Here is a 16,044-nt window from a genome sequence, read left to right on the forward strand (position 1 = left end):
ATCTGCAGGACAGACATGAATATACAACTGGTTAGAAATCAGCATCATCAAAATGCCCATTTCCTATGCTATAGAATGCAGAACAACTTTGCGGCATTACCTTTACTGTCATGTCTTTAAGACTCAATATTCCGTACTGAAACTTCACAATCAGATTCTCAGCCAAGTCACAGCGTTTCTGGCTGTTCGGAAAGGCTGCCTGCAGATATAACTCATGTTCAGAAGCCCGAAAACATCCAATATATAGCCACTCATAACTTTACCTCGAGGCTACAGATGAATTGATTTGCTCTATCAACTTCGTCACTTGTGGAGACCCGATACAGACTCGGCAACACTGCATTGCAGAAATTTCTGTAAAGTTTGGGGTGATGCAGAAACAAGTTTTCAGACCTTGGTTCAGTTTCTCGTACTGTAATCCTGTAACGCATATGAAATAATATCAAAAGAAAATTTGACATTTTATTACAATTCTATATTTTACGAAGTACAAAATTATAGAATTGTCTCCATAAAATTTAAAATATACATAAATATTTTTCAAAAATTTGTTTGATGTCTCGAGATTTGGATCTTAGATCCGTCATAGACCACATGAAGAAAGTTCTTGTAACAAACCCATGGAGTCAGCTTATTACCTTTGTTCCTTGCAATCTTGAATCAATTTCTTGAACACGCTGAACTTCTTACTATATTTTCCAAAATCAAGCTCAACAGACTTGATACAGTCTTCATAGCGTTGTGTTGAACTTTTTGGCGTCACATGTTCAGACTCTAATGCACTGCAACAATTCGGTGTTTTTTCCGATTATTAAACACACTCGCATATATCTATTTGTGAACAAATCTTAATAAAATCTATAAAATCTTAGTAGATAAAAGAAAATCAAAATTTTATGGTTAAAAATGAAAACAAATTTTATTTTGAAAAAATCTGAACTAAACATATGAATACGAGATATACCTGAGGCCTAAGATTTCTCTCTTCCTCGATATCAACTTTATTCTTCGATCAGCAATATCTATTCTTCGATCAACTGGTGACTTGTGGGAAGCCATATTTTGTTTTAAATTGTGTAGAGGCTACATAGATTTTTTGGGTTTATATAGTTGCAAGAACAAAGAATAACCCATTTGAACAAGAATGACACAGTAATGTTTAAGTAACGTTCAAATTCAAAAAACAAGAAGATTGTAACTCATGATTTAATGAAAATATCAATCAGATTATCAAAAAAAAAGAAAAAGAAAATATCAATCAGAGGACGTAATAGTGGGCATATATGATGATCAGATTTTATATGTGGAAATCATTATTAATTGGCTTTAGTTGATGATATTTGGTATTTGATGGAAACTGTATCTTAAAAACATTTTTAAGAAGATTGTAACCGATGATTTAATAAAAAATAATAATCAGGGGATGTAATATTGGATATGATGATCAGATTTTACAGATAGAAAATTGTTAGTATTAAATAGCTTTAGTTGACTATATTTGGTATTTGATTGAAAGTGTATTTTAAAAATAAAAATAACGAGAATCTCCTGCACACTGCACACGAGGATCCGGGGGTATGTATAGTAAACAAAAGATATAAAATTTTTCAGAACACCAAGATTGATGCTTGTTTGTTAAATGAAAGTTATTTGCTTCAGTGTGAACATTTCTTGTAAATTTATGTGACAAACTCAAGATCACTGACTAAAAAAGGTAAAAGAAAACACTCGTACAAAGTCTATGTTCATCTTTAAATTGCTGTTCCATCTTTAGTTGAGTTTCTCATCATGTAATCCAGCACAGAACACTATGCAGTGCATCCAAAATTCTTGCGTAACAGATTACTAGTTTAGTGCAATATTAGTTTACATCAATTAGGGTCTGCCTAGTATTAGGCATGATAGATGATGAATAGAGACTTAGAGAGGCTGCAAGGAGTAACTGCATAATTCGGATTGTGTTTTGGATGGAGTTTGTTCAGGACTTGGGGTATTTAGCCTTTTTCATGAAATAACTTATGGAAGGATCGATATCTTCCCCCGATATCCTTATATCTACATTCATTATTTATGACAAACAATTTCAACATGTCCCATCATATTTGAAGACTTGAATAGCTTATTACCTGCGTTCACTGCAATCTTGTATTAATTTCGTAAGAACACTAACCTTCTTACTACATTTTCTATACTCATGTCCAATCCCGAAATTTGACGATTACAGCTTTATAATTTGAAGGGGTTGTCTGATGTGTGCATGGACGGTTCTAGAATTTCGAGTGTCATAGATGAATTTCTAAAATGGTGATCTTTTTTCATAATCTCAAAGAAACAATTTACATACATTCAAATTATACGGTGACACAAATAAAAATATTATTTTAATATTAGTAACACAATCAATTCAAAAGCATTTAAATATATAAGTGCATAAATTTATCATTATATACTACATATGCATAATTTTTTTTGTGCAATGTCCTAAACATTCGTCTTGATCGTCTTATTTAAGAACCGGTCCTGTGTGTGTTTACGGACACACGCTAACAACTATTTTTTAGTTAAATGAAAAATTTAGCAGAGAATTTTGTACATAATAAATATTATTATTAACGAAATTGGAAAAAAAAAAAACAATTCATCGTGCAACAAAAAACGATATTTAGTGTGTGCACACATATATTATAAAATCCATAAATCTAAAAACAATTACACTTAAAAATACATAATCAGGGTTTATCCAGCTAATTGAGACACATGTCAGGGAATAAGCAGTAATCTTAAGTTTGCTAACACAACGAGGAAAGCACGCGTTAATGACATTTACTAATATGGAAAGCTACCACTCAACTTAGACCATGCAATACAGTGGTGTACGTGTGCATAACCGTTGTTATAATATTCATTATATTATGGCTCAATATCCATTCGGCTCCCATCTTCTCAACACATTAGTACATATGTTTTGTTGCTGCGATGGAAGCGATAGTGACTGCGATATCTTATCCGTCAAAAAAAAAAAAAAAAAAAAAAAAAAAAAGACTGCGATATCTTAAAAATAAAATTATCACTTAATTAATAAAGACAAAGAAAAAGGGATACGTAGAAAGTTGAGAAGGAGATGTAAAATTGTAAATAGATAAGGCGCGTTTATTTGTCACAAAATTATTTGCACAAGTCTTCACTTCGTTTTTGAATATTCTCGTATGGTAGAATTCATATGTCCCCGTATATTTTAATTTGTTGAATTTCGTAGTTTTCGTGGTATTTGACTATTTGTTTAAGATAATTTATAACTGAGATACAGATGTGTGTATGTGTAGTGTTCATGGTGCGTACGCATTACGATTCATTTGTCAACTACAGTAACAAGAGTAGCAACAACTAACAAGGAGGAGGGAACATCAATCTGTGGTACATTCTCGAAATGCGTTGAATTTGTTATCAGTTGGGATTACACTGTTTCTTTCCCGAATAAAGCTGAGATTATACTATAGATTTCACACAAAATCCTAAATATTGCATACACATGCATGCGTATTCCCGAATAAAGCTGAGATTATACTATAGATTTCACACAAAATCCTAAATATTGCATACACATGCATGCGTATATTCCCTTTCGATTACGAGTCGTGAGTCCTGAGCTGTGAGTAATTTATATAGTACAATTGAGTGTTGAGTAGTTGTAGTAAGATATTGTCGAGTCAAAGTCGAACCTATGACTTTTGACAACAGATTTATAACATTTCAATATAATATGAGGTATCTTTTTGTTATATATTTGGATAGATGTTATCTTAATTTTGGGAAAATGTATATATATTAAGAATTATTACTTACAAACCAAAAATTTAAGTTATACATATACTTTTAAAATAGATATTATAATATACAATTGAAGTAAAACATGTTATAGTTCAATAACAAGTTGAGAAATTTTCAAAACTAAATCTAAATAGCTGGAATACAGTTCTTCATATAATTCTCCAAGTACAAGAAATATTCTGTCTATCAAAATATATATGACAGTGAAAAAGATGATAAGAAATGTTTTATTCGGATTTTCTAATAAATAAATATAAAATATTTATTAAATCAATAAATTTTGAAGAATAATTAAACAGAAAACAGACCTCTCAAGAACTCCCATTCAAACACCAAAGCAAGTATTTGTCCAAAACACGTCAAATCCTTTTTGACATCCACGCGTACTCATAGTCGGCAAAGTGGACCCCACAAACCTATGATTTTCCTTAATCCTCAAATTTATTTCCCTAAGCAACCCCTAATCTTCAAATTTAGAAACTCCCAGGAAGCAACACAAGCTAACTGATCCCCGACACGTGTCACACGGTTTCCGCGACAGCAAGTACCATGCCCGCAGCCATTCCTTTAAGTCCACGTTTGCATATCAAAATCCTTAAAATTTTATCGCCACGTGTCCTTCAAGATTTTCTACTTATAGACCAACTGAATCTTCTCACTTTCATGCTTTGCACAAAAACATAACACAAACAATATTTTTATTTTTATCTTATTCGTTTTAATGATCAACAATTTTGATCAGAATGATCGCCGGATATTAACCTTTCCGGCGATTCACCCCTGCGAGAATATTTATCCGGGGACGCTGTTGGAGTCATTAGTCACACTATCCCGAAAAATCTCGAATTACCAAACGAGATTTTTTGCGACACAGAGGAAAAATTCGAAACAAGCGATTCGGCAAGTGGGGATTTTGTTAATGTTCTTGGAGGAGCTTCAAGAGTCGAGAATTGTACTGCCGGGATCGATAAATCTCTGTTTCTCCGAGCTGCACTTGACTTTTCAGAGAATTTTGTTCTTGTTGGATGATATTACGCGAGAAGGCGCGAGAATTTGGGTTTTGATGAAGGCCCATTTTGTGGCGAGCCAGTTCTTGGTTTTGGTGAGGAGTGTGGCTACTGCGCTTGATGTTCTTGAGATGGATTCGGTTCGGGTTTCGAGTGAAATTAGGGAGCTGGTGGAATTGGTGGCTATTCAGGCGAGGAGGGTTAGGTTGGAGCTTGATTTTGAGGATGAGGAAGTGATGAAGAAAGTGATTGTGATAATTAATCAGTTTGAGAATAGATTTGAGCCTGATCAGGGGATGATCAAGGGGGTTCTTGATTATTTAGGGATAAGGAGGTGGGATGAGTGTCATAAGGAGGTTAAGTTCTTGGAGGAATTGAGTGGTTTGATGTGTTTGGATGGGAATGAAAGGGAGATGCCTTTGATTAGTAGCTTGGCTGGCCTAATGAGGTATTGCAGGGGGGTTATTTTCACGAATTCGGGTTTTGGAGAGGGGGGGCAGGTGGATGGGAGGGGGAATGTGGAAGTAGAAGTGGTGAGTTTCTTGAATTTGGAAGATTTTCGGTGTCCGATTTCTCTGGAGTTGATGACTGATCCTGTGACAGTGTCGACTGGTCAGACTTATGATAGGGCTTCTATACAGAAATGGTTTAAGTCAGGGAATTTGATCTGTCCGAAAACTGGGGAGAGGCTGGAAACCACGGAATTGGTGGCTAATTCTAGTCTAAGAAAGATTATTCAGCAGTTCTGTGCTGATCATGGAGTTTCATTGGCAAAGACTAGGAAGAAGAATAGTGATATATCAAGAACTATTGTTCCGGGGAGTCCAGCAGCTGCTGAGGCAATTAGGTTTCTCTCCGGGTTTTTGAGCAGTAGGCTTAGTTATGGCACGGATGAGCAGAAGATGAAGGCGGCTCATGAGGTCCGTTTACTGGGAAAATCAAGCATTTTTAATAGATATTGCTTGATTGAAGCAGGCACTGTCCCGCCTCTACTGACACTACTGGCTTCATCTGATTCGCCTACACAAGAGAACGCGATTTCAGCTATATTGAAGCTGTCAAAACACTCCAAAGGCAAGAAACAGATCATAGAGAATGAAGGGCTTAATTTGATTGTCAATGTCCTGAAGAAAGGGCTTAAGCTGGAAGCGCGACAAACAGCAGCTGCGACTATTTTTTATCTGTCCTCAGTTGACAAATACCGGAAAATGCTGGGAGAAACAACTGAGGCCATCCCAGCTCTGGTTGAGCTGATCAAGGAAGGAACCAATTGCGGAAAGAAGAATGCTGTGGTGGCCATCTTCGGGCTTCTTTTATACCCCCGAAACCATCACAGAGTCCTTGCAGCTGGTACAGTTCAAGTCCTCACCAACTTATTGTCCACTTCAGACAAAAAAGACGTTATCACGGACTCATTAGCCATCCTCGCGAAGCTATCAGAGAGCTTTGAAGGATCAAGCATGATCGTCCAGGCCTCGGCCTTGTCCATAATCTTAAGAATTTTCAAGAATTTGGCTTCGCGGTCAGGGAAAGAGTACTGCGCCTCAATCCTGCTGTCTTTGTGTCACAACTGTGGAGCAGATGTGATCAGTGTCCTAGCAAAAGACCCTGGCCTAATGACAGCATTGTATTCTCTCTTGAGCGACGTCGATGGCACGGCTCATTCGAACAAGAAAGCTCGGATGATCATCAACATTGTGCATAGGTTCCATGAGACAAGCACTTCTCAGTTGATCAATCATCAGGTCCAGGAGCAATCCATTCATGTGCAGTGAAGTGTTGTAAATATTACCATGATACTTGTGATCTTAGCTCGATTTTTGCAGGAGCTGAGTTCTAGTGCTTGGAAGTTTTTTTGAAATAGTTTATACAGACATACTGTAATGGTAGTAAGATACAAACATTTGTATTAGAATTTGGTTTGCCGATAATAAAACATTGAACGGTTGAAAACAAAAGCAACTGATTTGTGCTTTGGTCGAAATTTTCAATAATTGAATACACTCAGTCAACCATTTTACTCTCTGCTTCTCATAATTGGAATTCGACTTCTAATTAGCAAAATTCCAGTCATTTTCAATAAGCGGAACTGGACATAACTCAATTTCTCAGTTTGATTTAATTTAGAAAAAGTGTTTGTTACTTGTAATTGAGAAGTTATTTATATGTGAAAAGTAAATTTTGATTTATGCATTTGGATAAATTATTAGATATAAAGATTATTAATAATGACAAAATATTATTAAATTATTTTTTAAAATAATTTTTAACATTTCTGTAGAATCAAATTTTAAAATTAATTAGAAACTAAGAGAAAATTGGAGGATCTTCAGCTTGTCGGATCATGCTTGTTATAAAAACACCAACAACCCCATGCATGTAATATAATCAGAGAAATTAAATCCTGGGCCAGGTGTGCCGTTGCTTAAGTGGTACATATAGTTTTGGGCTTCATTGTTGGGTCATAGGAAAATATTTAGTTTAAGTCATTTTCATTCTTGTGTGGCTTAGAATATGAATGGGTTGGGTTTTATCGTATTTTGCAAGTGGGCTAGGTCCAGTTGTTCTTCCGCCAAGATTCTATCACTGCACAAAATATATTAAAAATGGTTACCTAAACCTAAACGGCAAGGAGAGTAACATGTTACTATTCACAATAAAAAAAAATTTGTTTAAATTCTTTCAACAATTAACCATATCACCAGTCAGTTTCTAAAAACCAGATTAAGATCATCGCACATCGGTTACAATAATATAAAATAATAATATAAAAATTTATAAGATATTGTGATTCGATTGTCGTAGTTATATTGATTAACTATGTTCAAACTATTTTAATCTGCTACAGATTTATCAATTTAAAATGATAAAAGATTACGCGGCAAAAAAAAAATGATAAAAGATTATGTGGAGTTTTCTTAAGATCTCGACAAATTGAAACACCATAAGATGATAAGAAGATTTCTTTCCACATAATTTTTGCAATTTTGATTTATAATATGTTTGAACTGATTTGAGCAAAGAATTTTGTATATTTGAAGACACTCAGCAACAATATTGCTATATATTATTTTGATAAAAATAAAATAAAATTGCCCAGGTACGATAGTTATATTTACCCTTACCCCCTAATCATTTGCTGCTCTGCATATTGGTGGTAGGTACACGTACTTACGGCGAGGACACTGAAAATTTTGTAACCCTTTTAGGCGGCATCGGTTCGCAATAATTTATTGCCAACTGACCCAGCCATTTCATCATTGTCATGGGCCTCATGGCCGAGAAGCTAAATGTCTCCAAGTTCTGCCTTTTCTATAGCTGTAGCCTGTGGATGTCACGCAAACATGAAATCTAAATGGTCGTTTGATCGAGTTTAAAAAAAGTGAATTTTTGTTTAAATTATAGAATTGGAGTAAAAGTGAGAACTAAAAAAGTTAATAAAATATTTAGAAAAGAGTAAAAGTATTTCTACTTCTTTACACAAAATCAAGAAAAAGAATCTTTTTAGCAAATAAACAGACCCTAAATCTTGATAAACTGTTTTTTATATGAATCACCTGGATGCAGTTCTATATAGATTTGTTATATCAAGTGTTTAAAATTTATAAAAACATGTGTAATGTTATCTCAAATCTAATTTTTCTTTTTTTAAATATTGTAATAAATAAATGACTGATTTTAGTTGGATAATAATATCATTATTATTATTATGAGTGAAAGTAATAAAACATTGACAAATACTCCTTTTATTTTTGAATATCTGACTTTGGATTTTTTTAGCACATGTTTTAAAAATATTTTAATCACATCGCTACAATTATTTTAAGATATTTTGAATATCGACTAAAATTATAGTTAAGGGATGAGAATGCCTGCAGTATAATATTTTCAAAAAAAATTTTATTTTTTATTTTTTAATATATCAACTCACTTTTTAATTTTTTTTACTAAAAGAGTTTTTTGGCCTTACCCTACGTCTTTCACTAAAAAGGTTAGTTAAACATGAACAGGGATGCCCAGTACTGATTACTGAATGTTGAGTAGGACTTTACACCAGCTACATAACCTAAATTATTTGTTTAATCATGCATCCTTTTTGGGTTGCAAAGGACATCTGTGATCTAACGCAGTTCCAACTAAAATTTTCTCATCCGTTTAAAAGTAGATTTTAATGGACAAAGAAACTCTTTATTTCTTCCACGCACATGCGACCAAATTAGTACTACAATTCAATCAAGCATGCTTAGAGCCTTAGAGGACCACTTGTGAAATTACCAGAACCAAGTGAAGTGACGTAATTAAAAATGTCGATAATTTATTACATGGGCCGGAAGCATATCAGCTATTCAGCTGTCATAATTGGAACGGAACCAGAATTTATTTCACACATATCCCATATACTTTATCAATTATTTTCTTATTAATATGTTGCCGACTGGAACTAGTATTTTTTCTATCTTTTGTGATATATTCTTAATTAGAAAGATATCTAACAAATTTTAGTCGATTATGTCTCATATATTTGTATTTCCACCTAAATGTTCCTTCATGAATGTGTCCCCTGTGGAAATTAATGGTTATCGATTGGCTGTCAGCGGATTGAATTACATATTTTAACTAGTTGATTCAAATAAATGTTTTGATTAGCTGATTAAATTAGTGGTTTGTCCGTTCTCGTAATAAATAGCTAATTGATATTTTTTTTGACACAAACCAAAATTTTAACCCAAAAAACTCCTCAAATTAGCTTTTTTGAAATTAGTTTTTTGAATCTGAACTTCTATTTCAGTCCGCTAACTACCAAACAATAATATTAATGGATTCTAATGGTTAATCCTCTGAAATACCTAAAAGCTCTAATTTTGCTCAAAACCTCTAATTTCCAAACTGGACCTATATTTTCCAGTGTTGTAAAAAGCCATTAAGCGGTCGATTAAGCGGCCGCCTAAGCAGAATCGGCCCTAAGGCTCTTCGATTTTGTATTAAGCGGGAGATTAAGCGTTTTTGAAAATTAAGCGGACAATTAAGCGGATTAAGCGGTCGTTAAGCGGATTAAGCGGTCAAAATGATGTTGATTTGCTAATTTTTTTTAAGAAAATAATTTTGAAATATTTATTTATTAATAATACAACTATAATTATATTTTAAAATTAAAAGAATATATTTTATTAAAAATGCATATTATTAACACAACATAATATTATTTTAAAATATATTAATATTATAATTAAATATTTAATTATATTTAATTAATCCGTTTATTGACCCGCTTAAAATTCCGCTTAAGCGTCCGTTTTACCGCTTAAGCGCTAGAAGGTCCTCCTGCCGCTTAGAACCGATTTGCGCTTTTCACAACACTGATATTTTCTAAGAGTGCTGCATGATGATCACGAGAGACGTGAGTTTCCATTAAAAAGATTTTGACATTTTTTTATCTAAATTTTATAAAATTATAAAAATTTCCGTAGAAAATTTGAAAAAGTATATAATATCTAAAAACTTTCTTGATCACGTTCTCAGAAATCCAATGTTAATTCCGGACCTCCTGATACTGATAGGGAGAGAGAAAATTGAGGAGGATAATCAAGGAGGAACACGAGATTGAGCTATGAGGAAGTGTTGGGATAAGATGGGGTCACTTGGGATTTTTGTTTTCTTATAAAAATGATAAAATACGCGTGGCAATCTGGCAATGGCTCAACTTCGTAAACCCTAGATGCTGGCCCTCCCTCAACTTCAATATGAATGTAACGTTTTGGTATTTTTCGTTTATATTTGTAGTTTTTTTCTCTTGCAAAGGTGTTTATGTCTGGACCTTATCTTTAGCTGCAAGCTGTCTGCAACAGTCTAGACAGAAAATAATAAATACGAATACATATCTTCATGGAATAAATTATGTCTAATATATATTTATTTATCTTATAAATTTTTGTGCTGTTTTATTATTACATTGAGGTCTGTTTTATTCCTAAAAAAAAAAAAACTTGTTTGATTCAATTATTTTTTGAAGTAATCACTTTAAAAGAATCTATATATTACTTATTACATGATTTTTACTCTATTTTCTTAAGAAAAAGTCAATATTTAAAGAAAACAAAAACTTCAAAAAAACACAAAAAACCAATAAACTCGAGTGTCCGGTCAGTTTGGTCCATATTATTTTTTTTTGTGAATTTGAATTTATATATATATAAAGAATTCTTCCAACTAAATTAAAGCAGATAGAAATAGGGGATGCAATGTAAACACAGCACTGAGTCACTGACTGGTTGAGGGCTCTGATAACAAGCTCATCGAACTTGATAGCTAGATAGAGACTCGAGAACACAATCACATCAGGTCACGCGTTTGCCAAGTTTGTCTCATTTTATAGCAGTGAATCAGGGCGCTTTCACGAACTTGGGAAAAAAGATTTTATATTTGATTGGGTTGTATCAGATCAGATGTGTGAATATACTAAAATCATATTTCATTTTATGTTCAACTTTTTATTATTCTCGATCATATCTCAAATCTCGAGTATGAGTTTTTAAATTCAAAAAAGGATGTGGATATAAGAAGATGGTATGTGTATTACTTTTTATATATGTTATTTTCTTTTTAGCAGGAAACATTTTTAGCAAATATGACACTAATATACTCCTTCCGTCCCAATTCATTTGTGCTGTTTGACTTTTTGTGGTCAAATTGACTCAACTTTGACTGAATTTTACATATATTAAAAAATTGAAAAAATTATATAAAATATATTATTAGAATCAATATTTATTCCACTTAACATGTATTTTTCAATTACTAAAAATCATGTAAGGATAATTATTAGTTAACAGTCAAAATTGGGTCAATTTGACTACAAAAAGTCAAACAAGACAAAATAAGTGGAACAAGGAGAGTATCATATAAGTGTAATATCATATAAGTAACTGTTTGACTAGCATTTCTAACATCCAGAAGTATTAGTATTAACCGAAAAATTTGAACTTGCGGTTTGCAGTTTGGAATAGGTGTTCTTCTCATCTCGATCATTTGAACTATATTCCGCTTCGATTAAAAAAATGTTATTAAATAGGGATAATTTTATAAAAATCCAGAAATCAAAGATTCGAAAGTGGGAACGCAAATAACATTTCCTTACTTATGGTTCTGTTCTCGTGTACGATACTCATTTGTCATTTGAAACCACATGGATTTAAATTGCGCCCTACACGGCTTTAAATTTTGATATTTGTACATGCAATAATAGCATTTACTATATTAAAGTGCCATAATGCAGAAGAAACATATGACGCTGAAAGATTATGATACGAGCTTCACATGTACACCAATTATACATCATCGTCGTCATCGTCAACGCGCCTCCGTCTTCTGGTCAATAAGACTGTGCATCTTCACACAGGTAAGCTAAAGACATTAGTTCTTGTAATCTCTGCCAAACCCTTGTGATGTCCACTCCAACTCTACACACTTTTACCTGCAAAAAAATTCAGTAAAAAAAAATTAACAAGATATTTATATAACGTTAACAAGAGGTCGGAGAGTTCAAGTCTCAGTGGATATGTAATTTAGTCCCTTATTTGCTATGTTATCCGGACTCGACTGAAAATGTTCAAATTAAATAGATGTCTGAATGTCGGACTCAGTAATATTTTGAAAATTTTACATTTTTTTTTTCTAAAATAAGTTAATGAGATTCTTTTCTCATGTCGTAGTGTCGAGTGTTTGACACGGGTATTCGAAGTACGTAGCCTACCTGGGCATGTAGTGTGTGGAAAACTCGATCTCCGACACTGGAAACATTAATGCTGATTACATCTGTTCCTTCTTCCTGAAGAACACTGATGACATCACATAACCTGAAGTTCTTTGCTAAACCACTGACCACGACTACTTCTATGTTACTCGAACCCAGCTCTCGTAATTCAACCACGGGCACTATGAATGATGAGGATGCCGGGCTGCTCGTATGGCTGCTGCTGCTCATTGGAGTTAGTAATTGCTTCTTCACCTTTAATTCGTCGATCCGCTCTTTTAGTTCCTTAATGTAAGCGGCTGTCTGGTCCAGCTGAGCTTGTTGTGATAACAACTCCTGATTCATAATCAACTTAATTTATCAGTTATTTGTTTATTGTAATATGCATTTTTGACGAAAAGGAAAGAATTCATTAAAGTACTGAAATCCAGCCAGGATAAACCCCCACCTGTCAATTACAACATGATTATAAAACAAATTTTGATATTCGACGAAATGGAAAAAAAAAACCAGGGCCTAAGTATTTATCACATCCAAAATTGAGCACGTGGACTAAAATCGAAGGTACAGTTGCCTCCTCAGGGACCATTGTTGATAACATTGCAGACTTGAATGTGAGGTGCATGCCAGCTAAAGATGAAGCTATTCTTTGTTTCATACTGATAAGGAGTAAAAAAAATATCTGCTAGCAATTATTCAATGATTTTTCAGAAACGCTAATTAAGATCATGATTATGCTTTTGGCAAAAACTGACTCATTATAATGCATGGTACCACCTATTATACAACTAATTAATACATGTCCTAAAAATAAAGTCGGGCTAGATTTTGAAGTTCAGTCGGGATTTCAGTCTAGATCAGGATACCGTAAACATGCATGATATAGGGAAAGAATGATTTACGTACCCTGGAGGGGTTGAAGTAATGAGGAGGGACAAGAGAAGTGAGTCGGAGACAAAGTCCTTTCATATGTATCCGTCGATTCCTCTCCACCGTCTTCCGGTCTAGTTTACTCCTGGTTGCTGAACCTGGTGATGCTGCAGCACTAAAATTCATAACCTCCCCCATCATTTCCATATAACAAGTTCGTTATTATTTGTAAATTACAAGTTCACTATTGGAGTCTAAAGAGAGGTTAGATATGTTTGGAGGTAGTACTAAGTTAGGATAGTGTTTGTGCAATCAACATACAAATGAGCAAATTTATAGTATGAGAGTGAGCAGTAGAGTACATGATAGGAAAGTGGTATGAATTTTCTGAGTTGTGTGGGGTCAGATGAGCTTAATGAATCAATACAAAGCTTAATGAATCAATAGTCTTGCAAACAGAAGCGGTACCTTTCGCTCTTAACTGCGTAGACATTGTCACGTGAAAGAGTGTTGATATTTCATAAGCAGCTAAATTCTATTAATGCCTGAAATGTACGGGTTGTTGGGCCGTTAGCTTGACCATTCTTCTTTGTTTACTCCATCGAGGTGAAATTTCAGTGAGTACGTATGACACAGGCCTGCTAACGGCTTACCCGGAGGAGGGCAAATTTTTTTGATAATTGATTTAAAATTTTAATTGAATTGGTTAAGATTTTTGATTTTTTTTTAAATTTTGAGTAGAAAATCCCTCTATTTCATAAATAGAAAAATATTTTAAAATTTTAATTGAATATAGTCTAAAAATTAATAAAATCATATGATATTTATAATATGGGTCTAAGATTTTCTTTTAAATCCTGAGTTGGTATTAATGTTTATTATTATAATAATTTTCAAATTTTACGGTCTTCGTTATAATTAACTTTATACTATGTAAGTCTCATTTATATTTTCCAAGATAAACTCGTGAACATTCCTCCAATATAATAGATATAATTATAAATAAAAGTATCTTATAAAATTTATTTTTTAATATTCATAATATTTTAAAATTATGTGATTTAAAACTAAAAGAGTAAAAGCTCACACACTTGTCATCTTCTACCCTATGCCCCAAAATAAAAGTTGTGCTTTCTGCCCGTAATTTAAGGTGTGAAAATAATTATATTTATTTTTAAAATTTTCTTTTTTTAAATAAAACTTTAAGATATGTGTTTTTATTTTGCAAAAGAAAATGTTAAAAATAATGTGTAAAAATATTATTGTTTATATCTTAAATTACTTTTTAAAAATTAAAACGACTATTATTTTGGAATAGGAGAGTTGTAATAAACTTCTTAGGATCAAAAAATTGAAAACCGATTACAAATTTTTCGAGACAGAGAAACATGGGAATGAGAAAGGAGACAAGAAAAAATAGAGAGAAAAATTTGTAGATAACGCAAAGGTTCACAGCCTAACACTTAGGGGGTGTTTGGCCCCCCTTTTAAGCCGGACTTCTCGACTTATAAGTTAAAAGCACTTATTTCGTACCGTTTGTGTAAGAAGTCAAGAAGCACTTAAAAAAAGTTAGGAATGCTAGCTTTTGTTTCAGGGCTTCTACTTATTTCTCAAACACTTTGACCACTTATAAGTCTTATCTTGCTTCTAACTTCTACTCCACTTATTTATTTTAAGCAATAAGCACTTATTTTAAACTTACACAAACGGCCCCTTAACACCGAGTACCTATGTTACGACAAGAATTAGGGAGGCGGGGCCCACAAACTGTGCATACTTACAAACGGAATTTAACGTCACCGCGCTTACACCGGCCACATACAGTATTTGTCTCCGAGTCAATGACAGTGACCTGCGCTCCTGATCGTGAGCTTACGCGGCCGATTCATAGATAACAACGACAAAACAACCAAAAATAACAATGTGCCCTCCAAGTCCAAATAAAGAGTAGACTGTGTTGTTAGGTATATTCTACGCCAAATTTTAAGATTGTGGCTATGGCCTATGAGTTTCTATGTATATTTCAAAACTTTGTGTGTAGCAAAAAATTTATCTGTGTTTTCTATATGCATCAAGGATCGATATTAAATTCTTTACTCTTTGTAATTGTTTGGATATGATTATCATGGCATTCAAATTCCGGATATTAGGTCCTCATCATCTTAATTTTAACGAATAATGTCTAAAAAATCACATTCTATAGAAATGACTCTAAATATCACTTCAAAACACAATTTTCAATTGTTTTTATACAAAACGTAATATCGTGTGGTGTTTTGGGTTAAAAAATATTTTTTATTTTTTTAAAAGTTAAAAGGCTGCTTAAGATGATTTTTTTGGGTTCAAACGCTATTTTAATTTGTGTTTCGATTACAAAACGCTACTTTACTATTTAAAAATATTATTATTTTTTAAATTACTTGACATATAAATTATATCAAAATAATTTTTAATTTATAAAATTGAAATTTTGATTATAATATAAACATTTACATATCACTTATGTTTTTAGTGATTTCTGAAATAAATTATAAATAAAAATGTAAAATAAAATAGGATGATAAGGTTAGTTAGATAAATCAACAATAA

The 16,044-nt window shown here is 33.0% G+C and overlaps 2 protein-coding genes and 1 long non-coding RNA gene across 3 annotated transcripts; 1 reads left to right on the forward strand and 2 right to left on the reverse strand.

Moving 5' to 3' along the window:
* Positions 1 to 152: 152 nt before the first annotated feature.
* Positions 153 to 840, reverse strand: LOC108193880 (uncharacterized). Its single transcript, XR_001801295.2, has 2 exons — positions 639 to 840; positions 153 to 420 (listed from the first exon to the last, which is right to left on the reverse strand). It is a non-coding gene; the product is annotated as an uncharacterized LOC108193880 (long non-coding RNA).
* Positions 841 to 4,485: 3,645 nt separating this feature from the next.
* On the forward strand, positions 4,486 to 6,793 carry LOC108193714 (U-box domain-containing protein 19). Its single transcript, XM_017360500.2, has one exon. It carries the CDS (start codon positions 4,550 to 4,552, stop codon positions 6,608 to 6,610), a length of 2,061 nt encoding a protein of 686 aa, XP_017215989.1. The 5' UTR covers positions 4,486 to 4,549; the 3' UTR covers positions 6,611 to 6,793.
* A 5,151-nt stretch (positions 6,794 to 11,944) lies between these two features.
* On the reverse strand, positions 11,945 to 13,772 carry LOC108193859 (transcription factor bHLH162). Its single transcript, XM_017360696.2, has 3 exons — positions 13,492 to 13,772; positions 12,586 to 12,921; positions 11,945 to 12,306 (listed from the first exon to the last, which is right to left on the reverse strand). Exons 1-3 carry the CDS (start codon positions 13,660 to 13,662, stop codon positions 12,205 to 12,207), a joined length of 609 nt encoding a protein of 202 aa, XP_017216185.1. The 5' UTR covers positions 13,663 to 13,772; the 3' UTR covers positions 11,945 to 12,204.
* Between the last annotated feature and the right edge of the window lie 2,272 nt (positions 13,773 to 16,044).

This window comes from Daucus carota, chromosome 7 (assembly GCF_001625215.2).
Source record: "Daucus carota subsp. sativus chromosome 7, DH1 v3.0, whole genome shotgun sequence".
NCBI classification, from domain to species: Eukaryota; Viridiplantae; Streptophyta; class Magnoliopsida; order Apiales; family Apiaceae; genus Daucus; species Daucus carota.